Raw genomic sequence first — 18,576 nt, 5'->3', positions numbered from 1 at the left:
AGAAATGAAAGAGGAGACGTTATTACTGAAATACAAAGGATTATGAGAGAATATTTTTAACAATTATATCCATACAATAGAATATTATTTGCCAATAAAAAGGAATGAAGTACAAATACCTGCTATAACATATATGGAAACTGATAACACAATAAGTGAAAGAAGCCAATCACAAAAGACATTGTATTCTATGGTTCCATTCTTATGAGTGTCCAGAGTAAGCAAACCTATAGAGACAGAAAGTAGATTAGTGGTTGCCATGAGGCTGGAAAGCTGAGCACTAAGGAATTGATGCTTTTGAACTGTGGTGTTGGAAAAGATTCTTGAGGGTCCCTTGGACTGCAAGGAGATCAAACCAGTCAATCCTAAAGGAAATCAGTCTTGAATATTCATGGGAAGGACTGATGCTGAAGCTGAAACTCCAATATTTTGGCCACCTGATGCCAAGAACAGACTCATTAGAAAAGACCCTGATGCTGGGAAAGATTGAAGGTGGGAGGAGAATGGGATGACAGAGGATGAGATGGTTGGATGGCATCACTGACTCAAGGGAAATGAGTTTGAGCAAGCTCCGGGAGTTGGTGAAGTACAGGGAAGCCTGGCTTGCTGCAGTCCATGGGGTTGCAAAGAGTCAGACATGACTGAGTGACTGAAATGAACTGATGGGGCTGGAAGAAATGGGGAATGACTGCTAGTGAATACCAAGTTTCTTTTTGGGGTGATGAAAATGTTCTCAAGTTTATAGGGGTATGGTTGCACAACTGTATGAGTGTACTAAAAGCTATTGAATTGTACTTTGGTGAATTTTATGTTATGTGAATTATATCTCAGCAAAGTGATTTTATATTTAGAGAAAAAGCAAAGTGCCGAGAGCAGCGCCTGAGCCAGACTGGCACTTATTCAGCACCAATTCATTGAGCCCATGTGGCTCAGCATCGCCCTTCTGGATATTTTCTTTGGGGGCCGAGTGAACTGTAAGAGTGAGACCTGGGGGGGGGGGGGGGCTCTGCTTTGTCGCCAACACCCCTTGGCACTTATCAAAGGAATTCAAAGATGGCTTTGGGGTACTGACATCACTTCCTTGTATTTACAGACATGCTCCGGGAATTCAACCCTTCCCTGAAGGGCTTCTCTGTTGGCAAGGGAAGAGAAAGCAGTGCTGGGGCCTACCTAAATCAGGCTGTGGCGGGAGCCCGAGCTGAGTGAGCAGGAAAATCTTGGGGGTGAACCCCAAGGGTCCCCTGGGGACCTGGTCGGGCCCTTGGCCTAGACCAGGGTGTATGGCTGAAGACTGAAGGGTTTGGTCCAGGGGAAGGATCTGAGGGTCAAAGACGGCTGGGTGGGCTCTCTTGGGGGGGTGTCCCTTGCTCTGGGGCACAAAAACCCACTAGCCCACCCCTAACCACACCCCCCAGGAACTAGTCACAACTGGTTCTGATTCCAGGTACAAGCTTTGAGCAAATTACTTTGCCTCATCTGTATTTCTTCTAGAATAATCACACACCTTACTTTACCATGTAGTTTCTAGGGATTCCTATGTTTTGGTTCCTAGATCCCCGCATATCATTCTCTCAACTCTCATGGCCACCCTGAGCATGAGCCCCCATCCCCACCCCCACCTGAGTAACTATTATTTATTCAGGACCGGAAAGGTGACAGATTATCCAAAGCAGAGATCATACAAAGCCTAATAGGCTTTATCATGAATTCTGTGACTTCCTTTTCCTTTTCATGGGGGAGGGGTGAAAGGCTACCACTTAATGGCTTAAAATTTGAGGCTTACCTTAATCTTGCTTTTTTCCAAGTATATGTCACCTGGTAGTATAAGAAGAGAGGCAGTTCTCAGAATGATTAGATCAGGAAGCCATCTAAGAATGAAGCCTAAGTTGAAAGCATGGAAGTAACCAAAGCAGAGTGTGATTCATATGGCCCTAGATTTCTTCCCTGCTTTCCCCCAGGCCCCAGGGCTCTTCCATGCGAGAAATCTATGTATCCAAGCATGTCCTGTGTTGTAGGGGAGAATTAAGGATTATTATTTCAGATTATGGTCATTATAGATGAAGGCACTGTAGCACCAAGAGATGAAGTGACCTGAACAAACGTATTATCTCGACCACACGGTCTCTCATCTTTGTGCCTCACAGGCTTTATTTCAAGTTCCGATAACAACCTGTCCTACTAGACAACAGTGTGCAGTTTAGAAAGTACCTTTGTTATCTCTCATATATCCTGTGTAGTAACTGTGAGATTGAAGAGAGGGTCAGACGCCCATGTTTCCTTGGTGATGCTGCTGAAGCTCAGAGAGGCCAAGTAATCACCCCAACACTCTGGTCCATAGAAAGAGCAGCAGCCCTGCTAATTTCAGAGCAATCGATAAGGAAACTGAGGCTCAAAGAGCAAAGTGTCCATCCCGGTAGTCTGATACCTAGCCTGCTCTGCTGGTCACGTGACTTTTTTCTTATGTCTGCCCTCAGGGATTTACCTGTTCAGGCCAGGAGGCTGGTGGACCTGATGAAGAATGATGTGGTAAATCTGGGGAAAGTGGCATCTGGGCCTACTTGAGGTAGGATAACCAGAGCAAGGAGTAGGTGGGAGGAATTATGGAGATGGAGAGTTTCGGCTCTGGGGGAGGACAGGGACACACAGGAATCCAGAGAGGCCACCTTTAAAAAAAAAAATGATTTAGCACCTGTGACCTCAGTACCCCCAAACCAAAGAAAAGAAATTAATGTTCCCATTAGACCTCCAGTGTGTCCAGACCCATCCCTGTAGTATTCAGCGCTTTGTATTTTCCTAGACTTGACTCTGGGGCAAGACATTTACTTGTTTGTTTCCCATTCATTTCAGAATATAAATTTTCAGGAAGACTGGAAGATAATAACCCTGTTTATAGGCGGCAATGACCTCTGTGATGTCTGTGATGACCCGGTAGGTCTCCAGGCCCTAACCCAAGATTCCCCCGGGGAAGAATTTTCACCCCGGGTCACTGGAACAGTGCAGCTGGGTTGGGACTTGGCTAGTGGTCAGGCATGGATCCAGCCTGGGCAATGTACTGGGGGCCAAGCAGTCACTGGAACACTGCTCTGTCCATAGGGAGCTCACACCTCCAGGGCAGGGGGACACAGACAGCTCACCTTCAGGTGTGATAGAGCTGTACCCAGAAGAGAAGCCTGGGGTCAGGAGTGCCATGGGATTTGGCCTGGGGCTGGGGGTGGCATCAGAGCTTTACAGAGAGCAGGAGAGTCTGGGTCGTGAACACAAGAAGCTTTGTCAGGCAGAAAGGGGACCAGCCGAGCAAAGTGGTGGGTCTGGCTGTGGCTTGAGAGCACCTGCCCCCCGAGACTCCTCAAGGCCTGCTTTCCTGGCATCAAAGTCACCAGAATCTGGGATTTTCAAGCTGTGTTGCGGAGGGCCCACAGTGGGGCCTGAGGGCCACTGGCTGCAGGGTGGAGCAAATGAGGAGGTGGGGCCATGGGTTCCTCCCTCACTTCCCCTGAAGCTTTGATCATTTGGTAGAACAGGGCTCTTGGCTAAATTTCATTCAGAGAAAGGGTTCCACTGCTTTTTTTTTAAAAAAAGTTTGATAACCATAAGATGAGGGGAAATCACCCTTAAAATGTTTTACCCTTGGGGAGGGGGAGGCAGGACCCTCTTCCCCTCTCCTTATCTCAAACGATACGGTTGAACTGTGAGTTCCCAGGCACGGGAGACTCCAGCAGAAGTGATCAGCCACTAGGATGTTCAAGCTGCAGGAGATCTTAGAGGCCCCCTACTCTAGCATTCAAAGGTGTGATGTGCTTTAGCTAAGGCCCTACCTCTAGTTGACACAAAGTGGGTCCAGAGCTTTCCATAGCAGAAGAAAGGGTGTTTCCCTGAGGGTCACAGCCTTAACAACCTTGAGGACTGTGAGGTTAGGGTGGAGGCTGGGGTCCCAAAAGACAGCTTGTGCTTCAGTGTTGCCCGTTCAGACTGAAAGGCAGGGAGGAGGGGACCCAGGAAAAGCCATGGTCCTTGTTACAGAGAGACTGGGTGGTGACTGGGGTTAAAGACATCGCCTCTCCCCGCAGGTCCGCTACTCTCCACAGAACTTCGTTGGCAACATTGGGCAGGCTCTGGACATCCTCCACGCTGAGGTACGAAGGCTGGACCACGTGTCCTCTGAGCCGCTCAGCCACGGGCCTCCTCCTTGGGCCTCTGGCTTCCTGCTGAGACCCTCCCACCTGATCCCCTTCTCCTGGAGACCAGCGCCGGTCATGCTGTCCGTCCTGGGCCCAGGAGCCTGAACACACGCGTGTTAACAGCAAGCAGCGGAAAGGAGGAGACAGGGATGATGGATGTGGGGGGGGGGTGCCCAGGTGAAAGGCCGCAGACCTGACACCCAGCAGGAGGCACGGGCCCCAGACCTGGGGGAGAGGCTGGCGCTGCCCAGCCTTGACCCTCTTGGGGACGATCTTGCCTTTGCTCAGGTGCCTCGGGCCTTTGTGAACCTGGTCAAGGTGCTAGAGATCATCAACCTGAGGCAGCTGTACCAGGATAAGAATGTCAGCTGCCCGAGGCTCATCCTCCGGTGAGTTGGGTGTTCTCCACCTGTTCCCTAAAGGGCCCATGGGACCCTTAGCAGACAGTGACTCTGGCTGGTGAGAAAAGCCAAGGGCAGGAGTGTGAAGAGTGCTGAGACCCCCTGGTCAAACCTGACAAAGCCTCCTGTAGGAGACCCCCCAGGGCATTGTGACCCCAGTCCAGGCTCCTATACCCTCAGAGGACATGCATTTGCCACCCAATGTACTTCTTTTGCCATGACAGCTCAGGACACTCTTCAGTCCTTCAGGGAAGTATAAAGCATGAAGGGTGAACGAGCCTTTGTGGGCCAGGCTCACTAGGGCCACATCTTTCTCAGTGTCCAGAACCTCCCCGCTCCCTCCCAGAGGCCCAGCTCCCGGATAGAGGAGCCTCTGTTCAGCATGGGTGCCCTGGGCTGAACATTCACAAAGGTACGGCTGTGGTCACTTTCTAGAAGACAGGGTGGTCAGGTCAGAATCAGCATGGTAGAGGACAAAGAACTCTTGCCTCGAGAGGCCACCTTCATCCCCAGCCTCCAGAGCTGAAGATGGCTCCCCTGCCCATGTTGCATGTGACCCTAGGGAATAAGACATCCTTCTGCCCCAAGCGTGAGCGGTCCCTGCCTGCAAGGTCTCCTCTGGTCTGTTAGCCCAGATCACAGTGGCTGTGCCCCCCACCCCCTTCTTCCCTCCCAAGCTCTATACAGGCCTCCACCATAGGCCTAAGCACATCATGTGGTAATGACCCTGAGTGCCTCTCCCCCCTCAGCCCTGAACTCTGTCTGAGTCACTGCCAGCGCAGAGTCAGGGCTCCGTGGTTGTTTGCTGAATGACTGAATGAATAATTCACAAGGGCCAGATCTGCTCTTGGAAATGAAGGGGTATCTTGGCTCTTCCCTGAGGATGCATGCCAAAGCGCCCCCGGGGGCCTAGACTGCATGGGTCCCCTGGGGAAGGCCCGAGGATGCTGTGAACAGTGGGAGGACGGCTGCCGGGTGACACATGCCTATTAGCGCAGCTGGTGTCAGGCGGGCTATTTTTGGCTGCTGACTCATCCCCTGGCTCCCACTTTCTCCAGTCACTGGGCCACATGGGGCGGGGGAGGGGATGGAGAGAGTTCAGCGTTTTTATTCCATTTCAGAGCACCTCACCTAAACGTGTCTGGCTGCCCATCACTACAAGGTTTCTAGACGATTAAAGCTGAAGGTTCAGAGTTGGCATTTGTCTGACCTGGAATGGCCAAGTTGCTGATGGCGGGATTAGGAAGGCTCAGGGTCACCTCATTCTGCCACCTGTCCACTGTCCTATCTCAGTGGCTGTGCTTTCCTTGGTGGTGCTGAATCTGCATTGAGCCATCCTCACTATTATTGTCTCCTGCCTATGGACCACAAACCCAGATTTGTGAGATGGCTAGTCAGGACAGAAGCAGCTTAAACAGGGGTTGAGAGCTCAGGTTGAGACCAGAGAGACTTGAGTTCAAGTCCTGGCTCCCACACTCAGCATCCACTTGAACTTGAGAAACTACTAAACCATGCAGAACCTTAGTTTACTCATCTATAAAATGGGGGCAATGAAAAGACAGCTTCTAGAATAGCTAAGAGGACTCAGCAAGTTAATAAAACTCTCAGCACAGTAAACATTCAGTATGTGTTATCATTATTGTTGTCACTTATTTAAAAGGAGGCATGCCTTATCTCTACTACACTGTTCTCAGACATTAATCTGGTAACTTGGCTTCATAAAAGTCACTCCTGCAGGTGTCAGAAGACATAACTATTTCATTTTCATGAGCAAATCCAGGTCTGGGAAATTTTCTTAGGTTTCAGCTGGTGCAGTTGGCAGGTTAGCCAGCCAGAGCTCCCCCCACCGCCCCCTGCTTAGCACAGGCATCTGGTACCTCTGAGTTAAATACATTCTGAATCTCAAGCCAGTGTTCCTGTGTCATGCTCTCAGACGGTGGTTCTGGTGGGTGAGCACCTCTGTGGTTTGGTCTGCAGGAGTCTGTGTCCCTGTGTCTTGAAGTATGATGATAATGCGACAGAACTTGCCTCCCTCGTCGAAGTGAATAAGCAGTATCAGGTAAGCTGGGAACTGCTGTGTGGTTCATGGTTCTGGTTAGAAAAGGAACAGACACTTTGATTATTTCAACCTCGACTGCGTGTGACATTACCACTGACCAGTTTGCAGATATAAAGACCGCCCCCCTCCCCCCCAAGGCAGCAGATTCAGTTTATTTGAATCAAGTTTTACAGAGCCAAGTCACTCAAGACACATGACCAAATCTCAGTTCCTGGCCTTATTCCAAAATAAGTATTTCCAATTGTCCATGGAGAATGGGTATGAGGTAGAATCTGGAGGATTCAGTGTGATAACACATACTCCCTCTGCCCTCCCTGCCCAGGGGGAGCAGGTGTTATTAGGTGTTACTGGGGTGCACAGGGAGAAAGCTGATGCTCTCCCAGCATCCTGTGGGCTGTCCCTTTGAGGCTTTTCTCCATCAAATCTTTGACCAGAGCAGCAGACTCTCTTGAGTTTTGTCCCAAATAATCATCCAATCACTTGAGAACAATGGTCACCTTCCAACTCTTCCAGAGTGGGTGGGATGCAGAGAGCTTCCAGGGTGGATCAATCCTTCAAGCCCATGGACACCTTGGAACAGAACCCCTCCTGGCAGCCTCTCTCAGAGCAGCCTTATCCATGAGTGGTGTCTGGGCTCAGGACAGTGACCTGTGTTCGTTCTTAGAGGCCATCGCCCGGCCCCGTGGGTGACTCCTCAGTGCACTTCCCTCTGTTCCTTTGTGTCTGCTGAGGAAGTCATGGCCCTCACCAGGCAAGGGAAGGCAGCCAAGGTTATGGCTGTGAAAGCAACCCTTTTGCAGGTGGGGTTTGGGTGCAGAGCACAAGTGCTTATGCAATTCTGGTTGGTTTCTTGTTTATCATTATATCAGATGTATTATTTTCTATAACTTGATCTATTTTTGGCTGTGCAGGGTCTTTGTTGCTGCACAGGATTTCCTCTAGTTGCGGAGGGCGGGGGCTACTCTCTAGTTGAGATGCTCTGGCTTCTCATTGCCGTGGCTTCTTTTGTTATGGAGCTTGGGCTCTAGGCACTCGGGCTTCAGTAGATGCGGCATAAGGGCTCAGTTGTGTGGTTCCCAGGCGCTAGACCAGCGGCTGAATAATTGTGGCACATGGGCTTAGTTGTCCCTTGTCATGTGGGATCTTCCTGGATCAGGGATGAAACCCGTGTCTCCTGCATTGGCAGGTGGATTCTTTACCACTGAGTCACCAGGGAAGCCCCAGATGTATTATTTAAGCAGACTATTTGGAAGAGCTAAGGTCAGAGGCCAAGCAACCAGAAATTGAAGTCATGGAGTTCTGGGGCCATGCCATAAGAATAAAATCAGGCCAAACAACTAGTTTGATGGAGTCCCCATAGACACCACTATTACTGCTGTTTCTAGAAACTAGATGCACCCTCAGCAAAATGGACTCTGTGCCATCCCTCCATCTTTCAATCTCTAGCTTCCAAACCAAAGCCTGAGGCAGGAGCCCCCACACATCTACTGGGGGACCCACGGGGGTGTGTGGGGGATGTTGGGAGAGACAGCATCTGGGCTTCTCACCTACAGTGTGAGGCGGGCTCTTCTTCACATGATGGAGTGGGTTCAGAGAACCAAAGAGAAGGAGAACGGTTCCCTTAAATGGTCTTCACAACCTCTCTAGATTAGCCAGCTATTCCCAGGTCTGCTTTTGGTGACCACTGAGATCCTGCTATAGCGTCCCAGACGAGCTCACAGCTTGGCCCCATGAGGCCATCATGTCCCCTCTCTGAATCCTCTGACTCTCTACTTCCTGTTCCCCTCTCCTTGAAGATGATCGTTGCTGTTAATTATTACCACCATGTGCCAGGCCTTCTCCACACTATTTACACCATTTCTGAAAAGTTGGGGTGGCGGGGGCGGGGGGACCTCCACTCTGAGCCATTGTGGCTGATTCACAGAGGCCCTAGCAGCATTTAAAAGAATTTAAGGGATGGTCCAGGCCTCAGTGAACATCCTCCACTTACAGATGAGGAAATAGAGGTCCAGAGGGGGAAAGCAGCTTGCTGAAAGTCACATAGCTAGTTAGTGGTATCGTACCTTCTGCCTGCCTCAAGGCTCTGTCTGTAACTGGAAGAGTCTCCCCCTGGAGGTCAGAGCTGACATATTCCCAGCCTGGGGACTGGCTGACTGTGGAAAACAGGTGTCCTGGTGTCTTCTGAAGTGACTGCACTAATGTTCCGGGTGTGGAAGCCTGACTTCCCCCTCCAGACCGGGTCCTGGCTCCGAATGATGGAAACGCAGCAAGCACTGAAATGGCAGAGTGTGGCAGAAGTGGGAGCCAGAATTAGGGTGACTGGTCCTTCTGGAACTGAGTCTAGGTATAAGCTATGATAGTAACAGCTCTGCTACCTCCTAGGTAGATCTGAGCACTTCAAGGGTGTGTGGAGAGGAACACTCATGCTCACACACACTGCATGCATGAGTGATACAGATGGACATTAAATGTGATTGTTAATTCACCTTTGATTTCCTGAACCAATGTAGGACAGAAATAAATGTAAGGATAATCCCCCAAAGTCATTAAATCAAATTCATACTCACTCTACCGCCACCCTAGTCTTTAATCAGAATCTTTAAAAGAGGATCAAACTGATGGACTTAGGTTTTTCGTTTTTCCCAACCTGGGTCAAATAGATGCAATGGCAGCTGAGGTTGGGGACAGGGCATGAGATGAAGTCTGATCTGCAACATAACTAGCTGGCTCCTGATCAGTAGGGATTTTGCTGCAGATTGATTTCACTCAAAGGTCAGATTGTGTTTAATTCTCTGGTGGAGAAAAAGTCCACACAAAGACCAGACAGGTGCAGAGAGCCCCCTGACCCCTGACTCCCTTCCTCCTGCAGGAGGGGACTCACCAGCTGGTCGAGAGTGGGCGTTACGACACCAGGGAAGATTTTACAGTGGTCGTGCAGCCGTTCTTCGAAAAAGTGGACATGCCCAAGACCCCGGTAAAGCCTCATGGATAAGTGGGAGCCACAGGTAGTGCCCAGCTTTTTCTGAACACCACTGGTGTTCCTATGACACGGCCCCTCTGTTCTGTCCTATGACCAGGAGGGGCAGCCTGACAACTCTTACTTTGCTCCTGACTGTTTTCACTTCAGTAGCAAGGCTCATGCCCACGCAGCCAGTGCCCTGTGGAACAACATGGTAAGATGACCGAGACAGGGAAAATTATGCTTCCTCTGATCATAAAAGATTCCAGAAAGTGTTCAGAGGACTTCAGAGACCCATCACTCAGGCTGTGAGATTCCCCACGCAGCACTGATGATAAATCCCAACCCCTCTGTCCCTCCCTCCCTTCCCCAGCCCTGCCTCCCGACTTTTCCAGTCTTGCCACCTGTTTATCACTCCCCGTCTTCCTGCTTCTTGGTTTAGTTGCAACCTGTCGGCCAGAAGACAAGACAGCATAATTTTGAAGACAAGATCAATATCACATGTCCAGACCAGGTAGAGTGAAGAGCACAGCCTTGCCAGGGGTCTACCTAAAGCCTCTTTTGCATCCTTTCGAAACTTTCATTCAGGTTTCTCAGTTCCCGTCATCCCAGGTTCCCATCCACACCCCCAGCTCTGTTCCCCTACCCTCCCAATCCATACTGCAGTTAACCATCCACAATGCCCCATCTGATTGGACTGTGAGGGGTGACAGCCAGTGGCCAGGAGGCCCTAGATCTCACCTCTGTCTCTCACTGTCCCCACGAGCCCTCGCACAAGTCTGCACCCAGGCCTCTTTCCAGCTGGGAGGAGGAGAGTGGTAGTACCATCCAGCCCTCATGTTGAATCTGAGGCTGGGAGGACATTAAGGGCAGGATGGGACATCTCCATGTAGTCCCCATGGCAGGATGAAAGAGTGAGGGGCTGAGAGCTGGAATAATATCTTCTAGGATGGAAGTGGGGGTGAGGGTGGGGAGGTCCACTGGAAGCCAGAGATAAGAAAGCAGACATTCACCAGGAAGGCAAAGCAGATCTCCCTGTTCACTCACAGATTGTCAGAAAGCTTCTTGGACCTTTGCAGCTGCTCCCTCACGTCTATCAGTTTCTTCCTCTGGATTCCCAGAGGGGTCCCAGGTTTGGGACAGGAACCTGAGTAGGGGCTTCAGGGGATGGAACCTCAAAGCGCTTGGCTTTTCTTGTCTGGGTGTGAGGCACCTAGGCTACTACAGGGCAGGAGTGGCCGGGGTGGGAAAGCAGGCTAGGCGTTCAGGACCTGGGCTCGTATTAGTAGACAGGGGGACCCTGTTAGAAAGGGGCAGGGTGGAGAAAGAGAGGTGACCTAGCCACCCCAGCCAGCTGGATAAGAGGCAAAGTGCAGAGGTGCTTGTTCCTGGGAGCCCTGCAGGGTTTATTGTGGTTGGTTAAGGGGGTTGCAAAGAAGGCTGGGTGCATCCTGGGAGGGGGCCCAGCGGTCACCCTGGAGGGCAGGGACTTGGGCACCTGGAAGGTATTTCTGCATGTGGGAGCAGAGCAGGAGGCAAGTTGACTTGCTGCGGTGGTTCGCCACCCTCTTCTCACAGGCCCGGCCATTTCTGAGCACCTACAAGAACCTCGTGCAGGTATGTACTTGTTGCTTCCTTCCAGCTCAGCCACCAGTGTAGTGGGCAGCCCCTAGCAGGCACCAGTTCTGCGAGGCAATGGGAATGTGGTGAGCATTCCTGATGGACAGTTGGGGGGTATTCACACTCTTCTATAAAGTCCATTCACCTATACCTTCAGACAGTGGGGAGGGCAAAGTACCCACTATTGGTAACAGTTCAGACAGGGGGCCAGCCGGTCAACTCTCAGCCTCTTTAGACATAAGAGAACCGTTCCCTTATAAATCTGCTGCAGAAGGCGGGGGGTGGCGGGGTGGGGGGTGGGGTGGGGAGGGTGTGTTTGCAGTGGGCTGGGCTTATCTTGTTGATGTCAATTTTGGCATTGGATGGTAGGGGTGGTGTGGGAGAACTAGGTTAACAGAGGGAGCCTGGCCTGACACTCAGAATCACCTGGGACACCTTCTTCAGATGTCCCACTAGGCCCTCCCCTGGGTGGGGCCCAGGAATCTGCATTTGTTAAAGTTCTTGGGTGAGTCTGATGCCCAGCCAGCTTCTCTGGCCCCTGGCAACCCTGGGATCTATTCTGCATTCCTAGGATCAGGGGAGCCAGCTGCTCTGCAGTGACAGAGCCCCTTCTGCTTCGCCACCCACCTCAGGTAAGCTCCCGCTGGCACACCAGGACCCTGGGCCCCTCTACAAGAACTCAGCGAATGGCCAGTGCTTGCTTCCCGTCTGGGTGGCTGCCTAGGAGAAGTCCCCCTCGTCTGTAGCAGAGTCTGACCCAGCAGAACCCAGAGCAGGCGGGGTCCCCCCTGTTCCTCCCGCTAACAGGAGCACATGTCGGGGAGCCACAGGAGAGCTGCCCTCAGTGGCCCGGCCTGGGGAGTGACCTCACCAAGGCCCAGAACCGGGGTGTACGGTGCCCACTAGGGAGTCGCCACAGGGAGCCAGCTCTGTGGGTCCCTCTGTGGCCCCAGGCTCTGCAGTCACTGCTGCCACCTGGAAAGTTCTCAGGAGTCTTCAGAAGACACCTGGGGGCAGGAAAAGGCCCAATGTGATTATTCCTCAGAGTCTTGGAAATCCAGAACCCAGCTCGAAAGGGGCCATGCATCAGACTGTGACCTCCTCTCTATGGGCCAGTGCCCATCTGGTCGTGTCCTCCAGTCACAGCTGGTATCCCATATGACTGCTGGCACCAAAGTGCTGGGATCCCATGGTGCCCAAGCATCCTGCCCTCCCCTTCCTCCTCCTACCCTCTCTTAACACCTCTCCCTCCCGGTAGGTCCAAGTTGATTGGTTGTGTCTCTGATGGGGAAGCTGTTTTCCCCTGCCCTCTGCCTCCACAGAACCACAAATGCTCAGTCCTACACGGCCCAAACACACACGCGGGTCATGTGCCTGCTCTTGCTGAAAGCAAGTAGCACTGGACTCTTATGGTAGCTTCCTCCCCACAGACTCACGTGTGTGTCTGTCTGTCTTTCCAGTGCACACCCTGAGACCTGCAGACATCCAAGTTGTGGCCGCTCTGGGGGATTCTCTGACCGTAAGGACTCTTGGGCCCCGTCCTTGCAGGGTGGGGGTAACTGTGTCAGCTCCAGGTCCCCGTCCTCCTAGCTCCAAGGTCTGTGCTCCTGGCCTCTGCGCTCTCCCACCCCTCTGTCCTGACTCCATCAGGCTGAGAGCAGGACGAGGGTTTGATTTTGCAGTTTCGTTCTCAGTCAGGTATGTAAGCGGGAATCCTTCAGGAGTGAGCTGAACTGCCTCAGGCACTAGAGGTTATGAACATTTAGCATCACCTTTTGAACAACTGTAAAAAATAATGTCATTTTTGACTCAAAAAATCTTCTAAACCTTCCGTGAGGGTGCTTTCCCCTTGGATTATACTTTACAAGCAGCTCCAACCCTCACATCTGTTTCCTCTTTGCATCCGCCGCAAAGCAGGAAAGACTCTGTAGTTATGGTAAGTTATGCTCTTAAGTTCCAAGAAATAGGGCCATGGTATCATCCCAGAGCACCACTTTCTGGCAGCACTTCTGAAGCCATGAGATTGCCTTACAGAATGTCCCCAAGGGAAAGAGAACTGTGAAATGCGTGAGAAATCTGTCCACTGCAGATCTGTAGGCTCTTTCTTCATGCACGTCAAGAACTTAGGAGTAGAATGCTGCTACTGGTGTTGAATCTCACATTCGTAAAGCACTTTAAAGGCTTCAAAACTGATTTTGCAATGACCCAATTTGGTCAAACAAAACAATCCTGTGAGATAAGCAGGGCATGGGCTCAGGTCTGTAAGGAAGCAGCTGAGATCTGGGGAAGGCACGAAGCTGGAAAAACAGCAAGCCCAGGAATTCTGACCCCCCCCCTCCGGGTGATGCTCTGCGCATGCTGCAATGCACGCACAGGGAACACCTTGAGAAGCCCTGCATGTACGCAGCCTCCCTTTTCTCTGACTTGCTGATTTTCCCATGGATTTTGATATTTGGATATGTTTTCAAAGGCCGGCAATGGAATTGGCTCCAAACCAGATGACCTTTCTGATGTCACCACTCAGTACCGGGGGCTGTCGTATAGGTAATGTTAACCCGTGACCCCCTCCCACCCCATGCTCACTGCTCCCCTCAACCTCAAGAGATGGAGCAGGGATGTGTCTCCTGTAAAATGCATAAATACCAAAGAGCAAGGACCAGGTCTGGAGGGGGCTTTCAGAAGGAAAACCTATCTTATTTCTGGAAAAATGGAACAATTTGATGAGTGGAGAGGATATTTTTCTTTGATAACTCTTTTCTTTTAATTGTGCAGAAGAAGCAAACCGAGGTTCTTATCAGACTTCTGGGTCAACAAATTCAACATGAAATGCACCAGAAAAGCACCAGATCTCTGAGTCTTCACCTGCCTGTTTGCATGTATATGTGCCCATGTGGTTGTTCCTATGTTTCTTGTTTACTGTCTGTCTGTGTTTGTTCATGTTGCTTATTCACGTTGTGTAGCCACACCTCTGCCTTTATGTATATGCATACATCTGTACAGAAAGTTCTGAAATGCGGCACCCACTTTAGGTGGAATCAGCCGAGACAAAAACCCCAACCAATAGGCATGCCAGGGCCCCTCACTTGTGCCTGCATAATGGGGGGAGTGGTAGAGGGGTGGTATGGGAAGCACAGGCTAAGCCTTATGCTCAGTTGGCAAGTGCCTGATGCTACAGGAATATAGAAGAGGGGATAATCAACCCTGCCAGCTGGGAGAGGAGGGCTTCCCAGAGAAGGTGGTACCCCGTTATGCCTTGACATGTTAGCGGTTTGGTAGGTGAGAAGAGTATTGCAGACAGGAAGTAGGATAGCTTAAGGCATGTCAGGAGAGTGGTTGCACGGGAGTATTTGTGTCTTTCTTTCCTAATAAAGTTCATGTTTATGAGCCCTTCGAAGTCATTGGTGACGAGCTCAGGACTCTGCCACGAGAGGGCAGAGCGCTGATGAAAAGTGGGGTAGCCCAGTGCTGCCCCTCCCTTTCCTGCAGAGAGAAACAAACGTGAAATGTTTCTTTCAAGGAAGCTGGAGGGAACGGTGTGTGGCTGATGACGGCCCTGAGGACCGTCCCAGAGAGAAAGTTCTTCCTGGATGAGGGGCATCCTCACTCAGCCAGGAGCCACCCACAGAGAGGACGCAGGTGTGGGTAGTGTGGGGACATCACCTAGCGAGAGCTGAGCGAAAGGCCTCCCAGTGCGAGGTCCCATACACTTTCAGGTGGGGGATCTCTGAGGAGCAAAGTCAAGGTTGCCTCTTGCCCACTGGGTCCCAAGTGTTACTGAGGCTGCAGGAGAAAGACAAACCAAACCAAAAGGAGGAGCAGGAAAGCGGAGGGTATTATAGTCGAAAAAACACGAGGTAGGGGCAGCTTTACTTGGTCTGAGCTAAAGAAGGAGGCAGTGTTGTCGCATCCTCGTGTGGGAAAACAGGTAAGACAGACAGGCCAGCCAGCAGTTGATGGGTGAGCTACCCCTGGTGTGGTCAGGGGAGCAAGGTGACCTACCTAACTTCACAGTTACTGCGCAGATTCCCAGCTTTCAGATACAGATAGGCCATCTTCTGCTGAACGTTTCTCTCTGCAACAGTGAAAAAAATCCAGCCACTGATGTTTCTTCCTATGAGTGAGGTCTAATAAGGCCTGATGTTTTAATCTGCTGGTTCTGTTTTCAAGGCCTCACATAGTCAATGGCTCCTGTCGCTTTAAACCCTTTATTCTAAGTGTTTCAAAGACCTACCCCAAAACCCACATGCGTTAAAAAAGTAGAGGTACTTGGTCAGAGTCTAAGAGATAGTTTGACTCTTCATAAAATGTGTAATGTTTCCCAAAGTGTGTTCCATAGAACACTAGCCCCAATCTTTGTTTTGGGGGAAATTTTTCCTACTATATCCTTCCTCTGGGAAATTCACATGCCTATAAGCGTATTAAAGGCTCTGAGAAGCCCGACAATGAAGAAATCTATTTAAATTCTGTCTGTTTAATCCAATATTTCCCTTAATCCCAGAACACTTTGTTTGTTCAGAGTACCTGTTAGCATCTCTTGGGAAATGTTTATGTAGTAGACCAAGCTGAGAAAAAGCAATTTTCTGAAGCCATTAAAGCTTCTGAATAGGAAAGTAATGATTCTAGGTAAACTAAGAATGCAATTTGAGCCTCTTTCTCCAAGGAAACAAAGTGGAGGGAGTGGACCTCACGGAGTCAGACTAGGGAGAAGAGTTCTTGGTAGATGGGTAGCTATAGCAGGCCTTGCAGGAAGAGGTTAGGCTGTGAACATTTCCAAGGCCCCTTGGCCTGTAAGAATCACATAGCAGTGAAAGGCCCCAGCTCTGGCTAGCTTACTAGTGTGCCAAATCTGGAGGTCTTTAGAGAATTGCCTTTCCTTCATTTGAAATGTTGGCTTGATTGCTCATTCAAAGGACCAAAATAAAATTTATTTATCAAAAAAAGCATTTCTTTGTCTTATTAATTAGGAGTTCAGTCTCACATTATTGAAACTCCTTTGATAAATGTTATCAAGCATCAGTTTTGCATTTCTCTGCATACTGTGAGTGACTCTGGAACAAAACCCATCCTTTGAGCTTATGGTGTAATATGAACTCCATTCATCTGAAGGGTCTTGTCTAAACTAGCTGTTTCATGTGGGTCTGTTTTCTTTCATGTTTCCCATAGTTCTGATCAAAACGAGGGTTTTCATATTTTTGTTTCTCCATATTTATTTGTATAATTCTCTCTTTTCTCCTGGAAAGGGGCTCTGAGAGGTTTCTGTAGCCTATTGTCTTAATCAGCTACCACACTTGTAGAACAAAGATAGTTTTAGATAAGAAATTGCAATAGAACATACTTGATGTGTATGCATTTATATATGTTTCTGTGTTTATAATTTTTTAGCTTTTATATGTTTCTAGAAGGAGGAAAGGAGGCAGGGTTAGAAGACAGTGATGGGAGGAGGTATAAGTCTTTGTCATTTCCTGCCAAGTGAAAAGTGTTATGATGAAGTGCTTTTGGTCCAAAGAAGGCAGGCTCAGGAAGCAGCTAAAGTAGTAGCTTCATGCAGAGTTGGGAAAAGATCAGAAGCTTTAGAAGCAGTGTCCAACCAAAGGCCATGTTCAGTTCAGACACTGAATGGGAGGTACGAGAGAGATACCTGAGTGAGAACAGAAGGGTAGAGTGTACCTGGCTGCTTTTTCTCTCCACCTTTTGAGGATCTTGACCCTTTTACTTAAGGCCTTGACCCCACCCTAGCGTAAAACAATCAATTTCATTCCAAGCCTTCTCTTGAATGAAGAACAGCCATAACTTTGATTCAAGGCCAGTCCTTCAGAAGTCTACACTGAATGCTAACACTGTATTCTCTGAAACCTCTTGGCCTGTAATAATATACGGGGATGGAGGAGGGAGTCACAGAAGAAAAATAACAGTAAATATAGTACATCTGAACAGTGGACTTCATTAAAACAGAAATACTTCTCCCCTTGCCTCCCACATATGTTCAGTTTAAATGCATGAAAGAAACTGAAACTTTGAGTGTGTCTTGAAGTTAGATTGAGGGCCATAAAACTAGATTATATGAAATTAGATCGGGTGTTGAAAGGCAGTGACAGGACATCCCCTGAACCTTCCAGTGGAATTTACCTGACCACTGGGCAGAGAAGAGCTTATCCATTTTCTAAAGGTTTCCAGTTCAAGCTGGTTTTTAGTTACCTTTATGGTTTTAAGTTTCCATAGAAAGTTGATTAACCCCTGTGTGCCTCAGCTTCCTACTCTGTAAAATGGAGATAATTCATCCACATCCCAAGCTTGTTTGGAGATATGAGATAACTAATGTAGAGCATGGCTGGGTGCATGGTATAGAATCAGCTAAGTATGCGCCCCCCTGACTTGCAGAAGGAAAAAACAGCCCTCAGATTTCACCTTCAAATCCTGGATTTGGAGGATCCAGCCTCTTGGGGAATTCACATTTTTTCAGAATCCCTCAAACACAAAGAGGTGGCTCTGGGGCATCTGACAGATGCTGATGGTGTGGGTGTCTTTAAAAGATGGGGGCCCTTTTCTATAAAGCCTGTACATTGATTCAGTCTCTCTCACTGACCTGCTCACTTTCTACAGCTCAGGAGGGGACAGCTCCCTGGAGAACGTGACCACCTTACCGAGTAAGTAACCACCAGGGTCTTGAGTCTGTCCACTGGGTCCATCTGATGCCCAGATTTCCTGAAAGTGCCTCTCGGCTAAGAAAGGGAGAAATGACATCTTCCTTTAGGGACTGCCATTGAAATGAGAGGAGAGACCTGTGGACAGGCCATTGAAGGGGATGGAAAAAACTAAGTTCAAGCCCTGGCCCTTCTGTATGCTGGCCAGGTGACCTGGCCCAAGTTACCAAACACCCTGAGCCTCAGATCTCTTCACCCAGCCCAAAGGGTATGGAGATAGATGAGCCAGTGAGTATGGCTGAAAGTATAAAGAAAGAAAAGAAAAGCTGAGGGGCTCTTGCTGCCTTGGCTCAGCCTGTCATCAAGTCTGAGGCCTCATCTCCTTTCTGGGGCATACTCCACCTCCCATCCTAAGCTGTGTCCTGTGCACCCCCTTCTCTTCCAGATATCCTTCGGAAGTTCAATGGGAATCTCACAGGCTATGCGGTGGGCACAGGAGATGCCAATGAGACAAATGCATTCCTCAATCAAGCTGTTCCTGGAGCTAAGGCTGAGTATGCATTTTTCGGGGGAGGGAGCTGTTGGGTAGGGAGTGGGAGGCACATCATTCCCTTTAAGGCTGTAATTCTGACCTCTGTGTACATAGGGGACCTTTATTTACAGCAATGATTTGAGAATCTCTTGGCCATTCTCTTCGCTGGTTGCCTCTGTGACTGCA

The 18,576-nt window shown here is 49.7% G+C and overlaps 1 protein-coding gene and 1 long non-coding RNA gene across 4 annotated transcripts in view; one reads left to right on the top strand and one right to left on the bottom strand.

Moving 5' to 3' along the window:
* The window catches only part of PLB1 (phospholipase B1), a 130,393-nt gene that overhangs the window by 72,095 nt on the left and 39,722 nt on the right, over positions 1 to 18,576 (top strand). For all 3 annotated transcript variants that reach the window (XM_043469045.1, XM_043469044.1, XM_043469046.1), the window contains 15 exons: positions 1,094 to 1,202; positions 2,475 to 2,526; positions 2,848 to 2,928; positions 4,068 to 4,133; positions 4,467 to 4,567; positions 6,557 to 6,638; positions 9,508 to 9,612; positions 9,716 to 9,811; positions 10,040 to 10,111; positions 11,176 to 11,214; positions 11,789 to 11,849; positions 12,678 to 12,736; positions 13,688 to 13,761; positions 17,818 to 17,861; positions 18,304 to 18,412. In XM_043469045.1, coding sequence (XP_043324980.1) covers positions 1,094 to 1,202; positions 2,475 to 2,526; positions 2,848 to 2,928; positions 4,068 to 4,133; positions 4,467 to 4,567; positions 6,557 to 6,638; positions 9,508 to 9,612; positions 9,716 to 9,811; positions 10,040 to 10,111; positions 11,176 to 11,214; positions 11,789 to 11,849; positions 12,678 to 12,736; positions 13,688 to 13,761; positions 17,818 to 17,861; positions 18,304 to 18,412 — 1,150 coding nt within the window. The remainder of the gene's footprint in view (positions 1 to 1,093; positions 1,203 to 2,474; positions 2,527 to 2,847; positions 2,929 to 4,067; positions 4,134 to 4,466; positions 4,568 to 6,556; positions 6,639 to 9,507; positions 9,613 to 9,715; positions 9,812 to 10,039; positions 10,112 to 11,175; positions 11,215 to 11,788; positions 11,850 to 12,677; positions 12,737 to 13,687; positions 13,762 to 17,817; positions 17,862 to 18,303; positions 18,413 to 18,576) is intronic.
* On the bottom strand, positions 6,094 to 11,209 carry LOC122441914. The gene is made up of 5 exons (XR_006269499.1): positions 11,096 to 11,209; positions 10,002 to 10,046; positions 9,740 to 9,796; positions 8,702 to 8,911; positions 6,094 to 6,670 (listed from the first exon to the last, which is right to left on the bottom strand). It is a non-coding gene; the product is annotated as an uncharacterized LOC122441914 (long non-coding RNA).

This window comes from Cervus canadensis, chromosome 5 (assembly GCF_019320065.1).
Source record: "Cervus canadensis isolate Bull #8, Minnesota chromosome 5, ASM1932006v1, whole genome shotgun sequence".
Taxonomy (NCBI): Eukaryota; Metazoa; Chordata; class Mammalia; order Artiodactyla; family Cervidae; genus Cervus; species Cervus canadensis.
Note: the sequence above shows the minus strand (reverse complement) of the source record. Positions and strands in the feature narration are given on the sequence as shown.